The 15,072-nt window shown below is 51.0% G+C and overlaps 1 protein-coding gene and 2 long non-coding RNA genes across 4 annotated transcripts in view; 2 read left to right on the top strand and 1 right to left on the bottom strand.

Annotated features, from left to right (window-relative positions):
- Positions 1–358: 358 nt before the first annotated feature.
- Positions 359–4,069, bottom strand: LOC119156832. The gene is made up of 3 exons (XR_005107296.1): positions 3,554–4,069; positions 1,031–1,235; positions 359–935 (listed from the first exon to the last, which is right to left on the bottom strand). It is a non-coding gene; the product is annotated as an uncharacterized LOC119156832 (long non-coding RNA).
- Positions 4,070–4,189: 120 nt separating this feature from the next.
- The window catches only part of CCDC50 (coiled-coil domain containing 50), a 45,759-nt gene continuing 34,876 nt past the window's right edge, over positions 4,190–15,072 (top strand). For both annotated transcript variants that reach the window (XM_037406158.1, XM_037406157.1), the window contains exon 1: positions 4,190–4,380. In XM_037406158.1, coding sequence (XP_037262055.1) covers positions 4,332–4,380 — 49 coding nt within the window. In that variant the 5' untranslated portion in view covers positions 4,190–4,331. The remainder of the gene's footprint in view (positions 4,381–15,072) is intronic.
- Positions 6,671–13,429, top strand: LOC119156448. Its single transcript, XR_005107142.1, has 2 exons — positions 6,671–10,804; positions 13,057–13,429. It is a non-coding gene; the product is annotated as an uncharacterized LOC119156448 (long non-coding RNA).

Genomic DNA, 15,072 nt, shown 5'->3' with positions numbered 1-15,072 from the left:
CCAAAAGTGCATGTCCCCAGCTCAGGTGAGAAGGAAGGTCACTCCCCTGGCATCAGTCACCACTGACCCACAGGTTTTGGACATGAGTTTGCGCAGCACCTGGTATCATGAGTCACTTAGAACCATTTTTTTTTTCCCCCATCCCTTTGCACTGACCATTAACTGAAGCACATGTTCCTGCCTGTAGGATCATTATGCTCTGTGTCTTCCCACAGCAGCCTCATCAGTTGGAAGTTAGCCTTGCCATCATTAAGGAAACTTTAACAAAGACTGTTCTGTTGAAAGTGAACATCTTGATGAAGCCTAATTTATTTCACAGTTGTTGTTATCCTGTTGACCTAAAATGACAGCAGGAGACTTGGAGAGGTGCCCAGTTTATTTAAGAAGCAAATACAAAATTGTCTCTCCCTGCCTGCAGAAAGAGCTTAGAGGCATAAGGGACTCCTAACTTCTGGTCCCAGTGCTCTGCCTGGCAGCTCCTGCACCTAAAAGCTTACTGTGTTTTTTCTGAAGGCCAGTCCAGATCGTGTTGTGTTAATTTGTTTTAAGAGTTCCAGCCTCTGCTTTGCACATCTTTACAGAAGTGTTTTCAGTGCTGTGAGAACAGGGAAAGTGGTGTGTGGTGCAGCAGCGTGACAATCTGGGTACCCTCCAGGAATGCCATGTTTCTGGGGGCAGCATCAAATGCCTGGGTGCAAGTAGGTAAAGTGCCCAGTCCTGGGGTTTAAGCCTTGTGTGGTGGCACAGTCCCAGCTGTGGTGCCATCTCTGAGCCCCTGCCCACAGCTGTCTGCTGGAGAACACTCCTCACTGATCATGGTGTGCCTGGTACGTGGGGTGTGCTGTGGAGAGTAACTGCTGGAAAGCACAGAGCCAAACAAGGTGCAGGATGCAAGGACATGTGTCTAGGGTCACAGGTTGCAGCAAGAAGTCCATCTGGATATAAGACGAAAAATCATAATGAGCAAAGAACGGAACAAGAGCTCAGGGAGGTGCTGTGATCTCTAGCCTTCAAGATTTTCAAAACGCACCTGGGCAAGGCACTGAGCAACTTCATCAGATTTTGAAGCCTGTCCAGCTTTGAGCAGGGGGTTGGACTACAGCCCTGCAAATTCCTCCCTGGCTGACATTAGTCCATGAAAGAAAAGTAAAGGTGTGGGTTGTATACTTCAGCTCAAATTCTGCATCAGCTTCCCAGTGGTTAGTCTTCCCAGCTTTATTGAGATTCATCAGCCACTGCAACACATACCGTTTGTCAAGTTAGATGCTGTAGAATTTGCACGGGAAAAGCTGATGTCAGTCTAGCAGGACAGGCAAACACCTTCCATGCCCTTTGTCCAGAAGCACCAGCTTTTAGACATAAGTGAGAGGTGGGAGGGTGATTTGAGGTCTATGACAATAAGGAGCCCTTTGAGACCATAAGATGTGATGCTGCTGCAGTGTTGGCATTAAATCAGTAACTGCCTGGATCCTGTTTATTTCCTTCTCATCCCCTGTCCTGCTGTGGTCATTTTTGGTCTTTGAAGCATTCTATAATCTTCAAGTGGTTCATGCCATCTTCCAATCTCTGATTTCATCTGACTTAATCTCAAAAATCAAGCTGAGAGGGAAGTCCAACATCAGGAACACAAAGGAAATACTTTTGTGTGTAGGACCTTGCCTTAGGGAACAGTGTTGACAAATGCTGTTCACTGGTTTTGCTTGCATTACCCTTCCCGGGAGCCTGTTCCAGCTTTTCTGTGCTCTGACAGCTAGAGATCTCTTTATTTCCAGCACCAAGAAAATAATGTCCCTTATGTAGTCTCCCTGTAGTTTCCTTGGGTCCTAGCAGAGACCACCATCCCACTGCTATCACTGAGCTTCAGCAGATCTTGCAAGAACAAATGCATTTGCATGATTGAGGGAGCCACATAGTCTGTGTAGTAGAAACTTGAACCCAGGAACCTCAGGAACTACTCTGCTGGGACCCTGAGCATCAGGTACCAGATCTTGCTTTAGTGAAGCTACACATAGCCAGGAGCACAGCGCTCTTAACAGCTGCCAAAGCCACATCAGTCCAACACGGTATCTCTTGAGTGCAGTGCAGATTATGACTAATGTATATTGTTGGGGTTGGCCCTGGCCAGACAATGTGATACAAATTCATTACTGAAGACTAGAGCAAAGAGCTGTGGGGATGGAGTAAAACACAGAATCACTGGGATGGACAGCTTACAAGTCATATTCATAAATGTAGGGTCATAAAGGGGGCTCTGTTGCATTAAAGCTGTTGCATAAATGTGAATGCTTCAGGCTTTCAGCTTCTGCTGCTTTGTATTGAATGCCTTATGCTGACAGAAGGGCAGGAGAAAACCATACTTCAGTTTTGGAAAGCTGTGACCTCTGTCAAATGAGTATGTTCTGTGCCACTTCTCCTGTATGTTCCTGGTTGCTTACCCCCTTCTTTTGTCCTCCCTTTTGTCCAATAATAAATGCTTACTCAGTGATCAAAAAGCTTGATTGGTAAAAGGTGAAGGATGTCCAGAGGAATATACTGAGTTCAGAAAATCTCAAATTTAGGAGAATCTAGAAATGGATTTGTAGACCCTTCATTAGCATGGGGCTGTTGTAACCACAGGGGGTATTTGCAAGCAGCCCAGTTGTATGGCTTGTATGAATGGCAGGGGGATTACAGGGGGGAGCTGGGCAGAACTGGGACTGTGACGAGACAATTGGTGTGAGCTGCCCCTTGGAGGAACAAGACCCTGTGACTAATCCCAAACTGTATGATCATATGGAGTTCCTGGGAAGAGGGTGTCATCCTGCGTGTCACTCACCTCCCAGTAAATTAATACAACAGCCTCCTAGGTGGAAGACTTACCAGCTCTCAGCATATGCCAGCACATAGCAGAGGTGTGCTAGGTATGAGAAGGAATCACAAATACAGACAATTTAGTGATTTTTCCTGTGGAGAAGGCTAAGCGATTGAAGGAATGGTAAAGGCAGTCAGATTAAAGACAGTCTATGCATATCTGCTTTGCGGATGATGAAGCACCGTTTGAAAGAGGTGGAACTAAGGACAGCGTTCCTGAGTTTCAGAAAACAGACTTGAAAAACTCTGGAGTAGCACAAGGCTAACCCTTTGAAAATCAACACTTTTTTTTTTTTTCAGTTTCTTTAATGGTTTTACTTTTTAATAAATTGAAATATTATGCCTTTTGCCATTTTTTCTGAGGTCTGACATCCCACTACTTCTCCCTCTCAGGTCCCGCCCCAGTTGCCCAGGGCACAGAGCTCCTGGAGGCTGTCGGAGATGGGGAGCAGGAGATGGGCTCAGTCTCCCTCTCACCCCTGCATCCTCTTACTTGCCAGTGGCACAGGGGCCATAGGACATTAGAATAGAAGCTGGAGGCCACTCATTTCAAATGTGGCAATACTGACTTAATCTGCTGCTCGTGTACTCCTGAGATACACCCTTATGTATGATCCAAACACTGAACAGTTGACATGAGTGAGTAGTTGTGCTGAGCACAGCCCAGAGAGGCTTAGACACCCCTAAATCCTCTTCCTCTTACCTCCTCCCTCTTTGCCCAGAGGACATCATCTCATGCTGTTTGCTGCTGGCAAGCAACCGTGCGTGGCAGCCGCGAGTGCCACCGGCCCTGCTGGAGGCTGGTACGGGGCAGAGCGCTGGGGGGGTTCAAGGGCCCCTCGAGGAGCCCCTCGGCCGGGGATGCTGGGCTCGGGGTGCGCCCGTCCCGGCAGATCGGCCCCTCGCCCCCCTCCCTGCGGGACCAGCCGTGCCGGGGCTGCGGCACCCGCCTTTGGGGCTCGACCTGGGCACGTTTTCGCTTGCCAGCTCGGCGGGACACAGGCCAGCACTGGGGTGGGATGGCTTTGGGATGGGGAAGGAGGGGCTGAAGCACCGGGCCCCGGCACGGGAAAGCGCCGGGGCACCCCAGATGTCCGAGCGGCTTGGAACGCCGCCCCGGCGGTGGCAGGGGACCTCTCCATCCCACCCGCGCCCCTGCCAAATACCAATACAGTATCGATAACGGCGCTCGCAGGCCCCCCGTCCCGAGGAGCGGCCGCCCCGGCGCGGCCGGAGGAGCGGAGGGGGAGCAGCCGGGGCCGCCACCGCCCACCTGCGGGGGGGGCCGAGGGGCGGCGAGCGGCAGCCCCGCCCCGCCCGGCGCTTTCTGTCCCCTCTCCCGCGCCGTACGGCCGGGCGCTCCGGCTCCATCCGCTGGCAACTTTGTAGCGCGGGGCGCGGGCGGCACCGCCGCGGCTCTGCCCTCACCGGGGGGCGCGGGTCGACCCCTCCCGGCCGCGGGCCGGCGGGCCCACCCCGCCATGGCCGGCATCGGCATCGACCACTCCAAGCTGCCCGGAGTGAAGGAAGGTGGGGGTCACCCCGGGAGGAGCGGAGCGGCTGGGGGGGGGGCGCGGAGCGCGGCCCGGCGCGGGGGGGGCGGGACGGGACGGGGCTGCTGGAGGCGAGTTGGGGAAGGCAGGGGAGGAACTTATTGTTAAAAACAACAACAACAAAAATAATTATTTTAAAATTTTCCACCCGCCGGGGTGGTTGGCGGCTCTTCCCCGCGGAGCCGGTTCCCGGCGGGGGAGGGGGCTCGGTGCCCCGGCCGCCGCAGGGAGTGCGTGGCGGGCAGCGCGGGGCCCGGAGGGAGCCCGTCCCGCTTCCCCCGCGGTGTCCTCAGCGGCCGGGCGGGCGGAGGCCGGCGGGGCCGGAGCGGCGTTGGCCTGGCGGGGAGCCGCGACCGGCCGGCTCTGGGCTGCTCGCCCCGGGGCTGGCGGCCGGGCGGGGGGTGCCGCTTCGCCCCGGCAGCAGGCGGGGAGCGGCGCGGGGGGAGGGGGCCAGCCCTTTGTCTGCGCCGGGGCCGAGGCCGCCGCCGGCGCTTCTGCCGCGCTTCCCCCGCCGCGCCGGGGCGGCGGGGCCGGGGCAGGGCTGCGGGCGCGGGGGGGAGCCGGGCTGTGAGACAGCCGGGAGCCCCCGGGGGATCGGCACGCAGAGACGTGTGCCTGGCGGTTACGGCTCGGTTGGGTTTGGAGGCTCCGCTCGGGGCGCTGGGAACTGTGAATACCCGTGTGTGGGGTGATCTGAGGGGACGGGCGATGTTGGGGTCCTGGTTAAAAATCCGTGAGGCTGCGGGGTTTTTGCGAAAGCTCTGCATGGAGCTTTAGAGCACCAAGCAGCCTCCTTCACCCTGCGAAATCCCAGTGCACCCCAGGAGCGCAGGGGAAGGGGGGGCTGTAGGCGCCCCCCACTTTCTGGGGTCCAGCAGCGGCGGCCCCAGGCCCCGCGCCCGGTCCAGGCTAGCCTGTGAGCTGGGCGCCCACTTCACCTGTCTGTGCCTTTGAGCCCAACAAAGGTGCCCGGGAGCTGTTTCTGTTCTAAAAAGCTTTGTACAAGCTGGAGTTGTTCTGACAGCAATACAGGACCGTGGAAGCTGTGTCCAAATAAAGTTATTTTGAATTTACATTGTATTCACAGAGCACTGCATGCCTATCTAAATACAACCAAAATTCCTTAAACTTGTTTTCCTTGCTGCTGGCCACTTCTTCTTTTTCAAAATTTCGTTTTTTACAAAATAGCAAGTGTGAATCTGACGATTCCGCTAGTCAAGAGTAGAAGGTGTATGTCTGTGCAGGGCGCTGGAGGTTCTGATTGACCTCTTGTCATCCTTTAATGCTTCACTTCTTATTGCTACTGGAAGAAAAGTAATATCCATGCGCCTGAAGTTTTAGGGGTTAATGTTGCTCCTGTTAAGAATTGTTATTGGTCATTTTAGTGTGGCCAATATCTCATCCTTAGAGTCTGTCCACACGTGGCTACTCAAGAAACTTAACCCAATTAACCTTTCCAGCGGATTGATTAAAGTGAATTAAATCCCTGTGTAGACTCTCTTATTCAGAATTTGAGTAGCCTTGATTTGATTTCGCTTGATTCATTTTTGAAGTGATCTACCTGGAGTGAGTTGAGGTTACTTTCATGCTGAATGAAAGTATGTTTACAGAGCTGCAGCGTAGCTCAACCAGTCCTTGGTTAATTTGCACCTGTGGTTAGCATGGATTAAGTTTCATGAGTGTCCTGGTGCGAAGATCTGTTGTTACCTGATAGCGGCTGGATTAAAGTAGCATCCCAGAGCAGCTCCAACATGCAAAGTAGATGAGGCCTGAGCCATGTTCTGCAAAGCCTCAGGCATGTTTCACACTTTTAGTTTAGTGGCATCATTTGTTTTTTATTGTGGAAAGTGTTGAAACCAAGCTATGCTTTGGATTAGATCTTTTCATGCTGGGTGTTAATGCCAACCAAGGAAAGTACGTATCACCTTCCATACCTTGGGAAATAATTACTGTTCCTCATACAGAAATCATTGTCCATCCTTCTGGGAAAACATTCCCTTTCCTCATTTCGGGTAAAGGTCAGTTTAGTCGTTCATTAACAACGAAGAACATTGTTTTGCTTTGAATACTTTGTTCTTCACCAGCTGTCTTTGGGGATGGGGAAGGGTTGTGTCCAGGTTCTCCCTGGCTGCAGGCAGCTGGGACTGCTGCGACACAGCCTCATCCTCCTCTTCTGGTGTGGTCTTAACTCTTCTACCAGCGAGATCATTTCTGTGCAGTGATGGCGGTGAAAATCTGGTAACTAGCTAGGTGCTGCAGGAAGCCTTGTTTCTTGTGTTTACTTTCTTTTTTTAATCTGTAAAATTACGTATGCTAGTTGGAGGCCTGGTATAGATGGCATTTTGTTGGCGAATACTGTTTCAGCTGGTCCAGCTTATTTTGTGGGCAGGGGGTTACTGGTGTAAAATGAACTCTCAAAACACTTTTTCTAGTATGAACTAGACCTTGGTGCTGCAGCCTAGTGTTACAGAGGTGGTTTTCCTTGAGCAGAAAAGTGGATGTTCTGACCACTGTGGTCAGTAAAGCTCTTGTAAGTTATTTGCTGAAGGTTTTGGTGTTAGTTGCAATCTGTGGGCTGAGTTTGCCTGTATTTCTTTTTGTGTCTTAAGTATCTGGGACGTTTTCTTTTCACAAAGCAGCTTCTGCTGTGTGCTCTTTTGACCCACCCCAGGGGATTGCTCAGCTCTATGTGTATAGAATATTTTTTTTTTTACTGAGGTCCCATTTGTGAGCCTTTTGGGGGCAAAAACATACTGAAAATACTATCTTAATTAATTGCTTATAAAGCAAATAAAAGAAACTGGCTTGGACTCTGCTTGATCTCTAATTGTTTCTTCTGATCCGATGCATTTTTAGCTAGTAGCAGCTAAAATTGGGAAAGGCTACGCCCTCTCCTTGGCTGCTTGTTTTAAATGAGCTCTTCGGTGCAGCCTCCGGTGCCATCTGAAAGCACTGTGCACTGCCTCTTGGACCTGGAGGCATCCCTGCCTGCAGGCAGAGCTGCACGGGGGCCTTCCTGGGAGGTATTTCGGAGCTGTGCAGACCTTGCCCCTCTCTGGAGGATGCACCTGTGGTCCCATCTGCTGTTGCTGCTTTTGCCAAAAGGCTGAGGTCTGTGGCTACAGCTTTGTGAAGGCGATGCCCGTCTGCCAAGACTGAGACTCAGTCCCTTGTCCAGTGCAGTCTCTGAAAGCTATTAGTTGTTAGCAGTGGCGGGTGAAACCCAGGTAGGGGCTTCTGATTTTCCTGCCAATTTGAGTCCTCGGTGGGGAGAGGTGGGGAGTAGAGGGACCGTGAACGCTGTCCTAGCAGTGTATGGCTCTTTGGAACTGTGGAAAATTGCAGTGGCTTAAGTGTTTTTATTTAATTTTATTTTTATATGTCAGTGCCAATCACTAGAACCAACCCTGCCATGCTGCTGTCTCTGGAGCTCTAGCCTTGACAAAGGCTGATTGTGTCACCCGTGCTTGGAGAGACACCGCAACAATGCTCGCTCTGTGGTTTCTACTCTTCATTAAATATCTGATTTGACTTTCTGAAGCTTCTGGGCTGTACATTCAAATGCTGCTAGTTGTAGTCTGCTGCCAGAGAGGCCAGTTTCCCAAACGTGGTAGTCGCATCTCTGACTGCAGCCTCGGGGAACAGGAAGGGCTTGAATCCTTATTGTCCACCTTTGGAAGGCATTCTCTGGGGCAGGCAGACTGGCTGGCTCTCTTTTGCCTTAACATCAATTGAATAGGAGTTTGCTGTAAGCATCAGTCTTTCTCTTCCTTCCAACCACAGCACCTTCCTTCTGACCTCTGCAGCTTAACATGACCTTCGCTGAGACTCCTGCAATAAAACCTCCTGACAGCTGGCTTGACAAGCGACTGGGGAGGGGGGTCAGCTCTAAGGTGCAGTGTTTCAGGCTCCCGTGATGTTATTGGCTTATATCAGGGCTTCTGGTGCCTGTGTATGCTCAGCAACACCACAGTGGACAAGAGAAACCTGATGTCTGTCAAAGGTGGAAGTGGGTTTGGAAAGTATTGATGGCTGGCACAGTGTCTGATGAGGAGGGATTCTGATTTGGGATTTTCCAGGGGACTGGTTTTGAAGGATGATCTGTCAGCTGTACGCATGTGAAGGAAGGGTTGGCCTTTAACTGGATTAGTATAATCAGGGCAACAATTTTGTGAGCAGCTGAGGGTTGGTCAGGTCACTGTGAAGCCACCTGTCCCGTGCCCTTTGGCTCCAGCTGGGATTTTTCCTTGCAGCATGATGTCCGGTGTCATGATCTTCTGCTTTGTGACTTCCCCAGGGAAGGGCTCTGAAAAATTCAAGCAAGCTGGATGGCTCAAGGGCAACAAGGAGGTGGAGAGTGATGGGATGTCAACGCAGGCTTTTCTTTCTAGGTCACTGGTTCATGTCCAGCTCTTTTGAGTAATAGGAGGTCTGTTTTTCCAGCATGCATGAATTCAGTAGCTGAGGCTGTGGTAGTCATTTAACTTCTGGTTAAAGCTGGGTGAAAGTTTTATTATGCATTCAGTTGTTCTGGGTCTGCAGTGCTTGGCAGAGGAGATGGGCAGAATTAGCATATTTCATGCTCTGGGCTTCAAAATGCAACTGAGCAAGCAGGTTTGCCTCCTCCCATCCCTTAAATCCTTAGCACTTGTCCTCTGTGAGCTGCTGTGGAGGTTGTACCAAGGCAAAAAGATTGCTCCGAAAGCAGTCTTTGGCAGAGAGGAGCTTCCAGACTCAGGTTGATGCCTTCTGCAGACATGTTTCCTTAGTTACTGACAAGTAGCTTGAGTGATAAGAGGGGACACAGTCTGTTCTGCTCTCATTCCTGGGGATGCAGGGAGGGAGCTTCCCCTATTTGTGGTGCCAGGACATCCATTAGCCATCATCCATTGCTGCTCTCCGAGGAACGATCCCAGCTGAGCAGTGTGTTACAGATGGCATTGTGTTTGCTGTGACCACGGGCTTCTGTTTAATCTTTAATTTCCTGTGGCCATGAGCAGCGTCAGAAGGTGCGCGCATGCCTGGTGGGAGCTGGAGGTGGCTGCTGCAAGAAGCAGGAGAGGGCAGTTGTGTGCTCTCTGGGCACAGGGAAAATCCCGCTTGAAGAAGAAATGGAATGTGCCTTGAGGCTGTGTGAAACTTCTCTGTTTTGCTGGAATAAGCTTTCTTTTCCTTGCTCGGAGTCATCCAGTTCACAGGAATGTAGCGATTTATAGGATGAAGGGACGTGTTTCCTCCCTGCTTCCTTGTCCCCTTCCCAGTGTCCCCAGCTGGCTGGCTTGCTGCTCACTCACTGCCACTCCTCTGCGTAGTGCTGGTTTGAAGGCTGAAGGACTGAGGAAGGCCAGTCTGTTGCTAAAGCTGCCTTAAAACTCAAGAAGCTTAGGTCCAGTTTCTGGTGCGGCACTTGCTGCTGGCTTGTCCTTTTGCCTGTCTCCAAAAAGGAGATAAAGATATTTGCTGTTCTGCTGCCTGGTAGCTTGCACTGCAGGGAGCAAAGGGCGTTTGCTGGGCAATTCCAGCAGGAGAGCAGGGCTGCTGTCTCCCGGAGGCCTGCTTGTGTGTCAGGGATGCTCCATGTTCATCTTACAGTGCTGGCTTTTCCATGGGACACATGCTGGGAACTTATGGAAGTCCCTCGACACTTCATTTATATTTCCTTTTTAAAAATAGAAATTGGAGCCTTCCCACTGTTTTCTTTCTTGGTACGTGAAAAGGCGCCACACAGCTCATATGGCCTTGGCACCGTATGGCAGCTGGGAGAGACTTTTAGTAGGGCTGGAAAGAGAGCAGCAGCAGCATGCTGCATGTGTAAGGATGCAGAGCAGGGCCGTTGTGAGCAAAGGAGACCTGTTAGGCCTGGGTGCCCACAAAATCTACCCTCTAACCCCGGGCACCTTGTAAATTAAGCTTGCCATAAGTGTCACTTTCCCTGGGGAGAAAGGTGTAGGTGAAAGCCTGCTCAGAAGCCTGGCACAGCTCTTCTGCCCCTGCCCATGGGTTTTGTGTCAGGCTCGAGAAGCTCAGCTGATGATTATTTTAGTAGCACGCCAAACCGCAGTGCCACTGCCACAGTGCTCGGTCAGCCAAATAAAAATAGTGGGATCTTTCTGACTGCAGCCTGGGTGGGTAGGGGGTTTGGTCTGTGTACCCTTGACAGCCCTGCCTGCGGTGAATGCTGTTCAGGACAGAAAGTTGAAGTGGGTTTGCGAGTGAGTCACTCTTCCTCACTTCCCTTTTCAAAGGAGGTGTAAAAAGCTGTGTGGGGTAAAACTTTTGAGTTCCTGTGCGTGTATGGATATGGTTAATTCTTTTCCCAGCCCTTCTGCTGAACCAGGGCTTGGTGGCTGGAGGAATCAGCTTAAGAGGAAATGTTTCGTGGGCTCAATATGTGGTGTTCGGTAAGTGATGACGAAGTGGAAGAGGACATAAATAAGCAAATGTTTGAAAACACTGAGAGACAGGCATACCTTAAAGATACTGACAAGGCTGACCTGAGAAGTGATGGGACAAGAGGAAAGAAGGAAGTTTATGCAAATGGGAGACAGTGAGAGGTGGATTTTCTTTTTTTCTTCTGCAGAAAGCAGTCCAAAAGACACAGTGTGTATAGCTTTGTCTGTTTACAGCCAGACAGGACAAGAAGCTGGAGTGTGACCCAGCTGGGAATGTTCCTTGCGGAGAGACTGTCACCATTGACCTGCGTGGGCTGGGGAAGTGCTAACCTGGCTCGGGGCAGCCTTCCCTGTTGTGGATGGAAAGCTGCTCCCCCTCTGCGTGACAGAATGGCTTTGCACTGCAGAAGCACCTGAGCTTATCGTTTGTGTGTTACGGGCATGGCAAATACTGCTTGTGGGATCCTGGTGGGAAGAAAATTTTTCCCCCTTCCATTCTGGAGTTACTTCTATTGTTGGGGTGCTGGCTGGTGGGACAGGGAGGATTTATGTCCTAAATTCACCAGTGCCTCTTGGAGGCTTTGGCAGTGCTGCTGGGGGCTGGGGCGAAGTGGTGGAGGACGGCAGGGAAAAGACCTGGGAAGTTTCCAGGCCGCCAGGGTGTTGGCCGTCACGGTGGCACGCAGAGCGCTGCTGTTCGCAGGGCTGTGCTCTCCTGCAGGCAGTTCGGTCGGCGCCAGGTTTCCGAAGGAAGTTGGTGTTGGGAAGAGGCTGGGCTCTCCTGACCTTATTTGCAGCGCTGGAGGGAGTGGGTATTTGGCCAGGGCTGCAGAGCCCTGCCTGCACTCTGTGCATCCCTGACACAAGGTGGAACAGGCAGGTTTGCCTCCGGCTCCTGTTATAGTGCTCAGTTACCTGGTACTCCAGGCAGTTGGCTTTATGCAGCACATCAGCTCCGGCCACATAAGTCCCGATTTTAATTGTCTTTTCTTTTTCTTTGTTGGTTTGGTTTTTGTTGTTGTTGTTTGAAGAAGCTCTGGGTATACAATATCACCTAAAGGTGATTTAACTCCCAAAGCAAAAATTTTACTTCTGACTGACTTGGAGCTCATTTTATGCTCTCGGAGAGGAGGCATTTAAAAGGCTGCCAGCCTGCTTCTTCCTTGTGCTTTGCAATGCATATGAGCTGTGAGCACAGGTGCCACAAAGCGGTTTGCTCCAGGTTGCTGCTGGCAGCTCTGCCTCCTGTTACCTGGCCTCTGGGGCCAGATAGGCATATTCTTACCCTGCTATACCACTGTTTTAAATCTGTAGTTGCTCTGAGGGCAACGTGCCAGCTCAAGGCTGTGACAGGAAGGGGGGGCATGTATTGTTAGTGCTGCAACTTTACTGATTTGTGACTCTTGTAGATGGATGTAAAGGTTTGACTGATCTGGGGCCAGCTTTGCTACTCTGTGTTCTCCAGAGCTGACTAATAAACTTGGGAGAACTTAAACGTGGGAAGTGAGGGGGGAGAGGAGACAGCGGCCATGAGGAGCCGGTGGAGCAAAGAAAAGGCATTTTGAAACTAAGCAGAGCATCCTGGGTTGGTTAGGTAGGGGAAGGTTGTTCTTGCAGAGCAGACTGGCAGTGCTGGCAGCAGCCGAACGGGTGGCAGACAGGAGTCCTCACAGCCTAGCAGCCACCTTTCTAGGCAAAAGGAACCTGATAGGAATCTGTGCAAGGATCAGTTCAGACCCCTCCACCTTTGAATGCAGCAGATGGCCAGATTTCCAGCAAGCCTGTGAGGCTGCCCTGGGGCCCACCCTGCTGGAACTTTGCTTCTCTTGGTATCTGATCTGGATGAATAAAATCTGGCTTATTTGCAAGCGCACTGGTGCTGCGGTCCATCCTTCCAGCTGCAGCTTTGGTTTAGCCACAAGCCTTGGAGCAGTCTGGGGCTTGGCTCTAGCCACTTTTATTCAGCCTTTGGGTGACTTCTCTGAGGGAGTCTGGCTTCTGCTTGTTCTCTCCAGAGATGCTCGTACCTCCATATGGCTGCGGGTCCCTGTGGTGTAAAACCACCCTGCGGGGTTCTGAGAGGAACTGGAACTGTGGTTTTTTTTTTAGCACTTGGCACTTTCTGCGTGGGTGTCAGGCTTCCAGCAGTCAGCCTTGCGTAGTCACCACACTGAGTCAGTGCATGAACCTGTACCAGAGGGGCACTGGGAGCTCACTTTCTGTATCCTGCCTCCCTTGTATTTTGCTACATTGTCTTTTAGGATTAAGCTGGAGCAGAAGCCTGGGAAATCTGACACTTTGAATTATCTCCGCTCCCGGCTGCCTGCCTGCCTCTCTGGAGCTGCTGTGTGAGTTTATTCACCACAGCCTGAAACTGAGGACTTGGAAATGCTAGTGAAGCATCTGAGACCCACGGTGCCATGGCTCCTGAAAGCCACCCTGAACCACAAAGTGGATGTGCCAGCTCTCTGCATGGAAACTACTGAACTGAGCAAGGGATTTAGATTTGCATTTATCAGGGAACAGAAGTTTTACCTACCTGGGAAATTGAGTGTGTCCTTCTAAGTGTTTTGTGTAGTATAAAATGGCCTGAAATGCTGAAATAAAAGCTGAAATAAACAGATGAAAGGAAAATATGGTGATCACTGTTGAGATGTGTGTGTGGGGAGCGTATATAGTACAAATCTCTTGAGATGCAGACTCCATGCCTGAGCAGTTTTCTGAGTGGGTGGCTGTTTTGAGTTGTGGGTGAGATTGTTTTTCTTTCCCCGCTCCCTTACACCAGTTTAAATGAGTAGTGTTGGGTTTAAAACTAAAACTGCCATGACATCCTGTCTGCAAAAGAAACAAAAAAACCTCCAGAAAAGGGCATGTGATATGATCCATGGGACACTGCTGAAGGTGTGTTTTACAGCTACAGTGGTGCATGGGGACATCTGTGTCAGCCATGGGTTTTGACCTCTCTTGCTAAAGGTAACTCCTGCCCTGTTCTCTAGTGATGTGTGGTGGTTTGCCCACCACAAAGTGAGGGTAAAACACAGCTGTTGGAGGCAGTGTTGTTTGTTTTACTGTAATCCATGGTTGGGAGACAGTGGTGAAAGTTGGCTGCTATGAAAGCTTCTCCCTGTCTTTGTTGTTGGTTGTTCATTTTGCACATGTGGTGTTAGCTGAGTCAACTGAAGCTGTGTCAGATGCTGGAGAGAATGAACTACACAAGCAACTTTTGTTCTCATTGATGGTTAAGATTAACTTCTTCCACACATGGACCCAGTTATGCCTCTGATATTGTGATGAAGCGTGGGTTTGCCTGCTGCTTGGCTGTGGTGTCGAACTAGCCATTCCTGACCAATGTAATCTTAAAGCTTTTATACTTCTCCATCTGGATGTTACTGATGGGTCCACAGTGTGAGCTCACTGGTGACCTTTTGGGTATAGGCAGTCCTGTACAGCTGGTGGACACTGGGGCACTCAAGAAGGAGCTAGAGATTTGTGTTCTGAGCTTGGCAGATAATGGCTTGCAGATTATTAAAGTATTGTGGCCTATATATCTGCTCTCCGCCTTAAAGCGGCAAAATACTGTAGCTATTCAGCTCGTCAATGCACAGACATTTCTGGAATAGGAGACGGCAGCTATAGCAGCAATGTTGTCTATAGGAATGAGAGGTTTTGGAAAGTTCTTGTGACTCGGAATACTTCATATCTGGGGGCCCAGCTAGACCTGGCTGAAAAGGCTGAATTTTCAAAGCATGGGGGCCAGTACTCCTTAAGGCTCAATGCCATTTTGAAGTATGTCTGTATGCCCAAGCTTAAACAAAGGCTTGGGGAAGAGTAGCTGGAAAGCAGCCTGGCAGAAAAGGACCTGGGTGTGCTGGTTGATGGCCGGCTGAACATGAGCCAGCAGTGTGCCCAGGTGGCCAAGAAGGCCAACAGTGTCCCGGCTTGTGTCAGGGACAGTGTGGCCGGCAGGACAAGGGCAGTGACTGTCCCCCTGCACTCGGCACTGGTGAGGCTGCACCTTGAATGCTGTGTTCAGTTCTGGGCCCCTCACTGCAAGAGGGATGTTGAGGTGCTGGAGTGTGTCCAGAGACGGGCAATGAAGTTGGTGATGGGTCTGGAGCACAAGTCTTTTGAGGAGCAGCTGAGGAAACTGAGGTTGTTCAGCCTGGAGAATGGGAGGCTCAGGGGAGACCTTATGCTCTGTATAGCTACCTGAAAGGGGGTTTTACAAAGGTAGGTGTTGGTCTGTTCTTCCAAGTAACAAGTGATAGGATGAGAGG

The sequence above is a fragment of the Falco rusticolus genome, chromosome 13 (genome assembly GCF_015220075.1).
Source record: "Falco rusticolus isolate bFalRus1 chromosome 13, bFalRus1.pri, whole genome shotgun sequence".
Lineage (NCBI taxonomy): Eukaryota > Metazoa > Chordata > Aves > Falconiformes > Falconidae > Falco > Falco rusticolus.
Note: the sequence above shows the minus strand (reverse complement) of the source record. Positions and strands in the feature narration are given on the sequence as shown.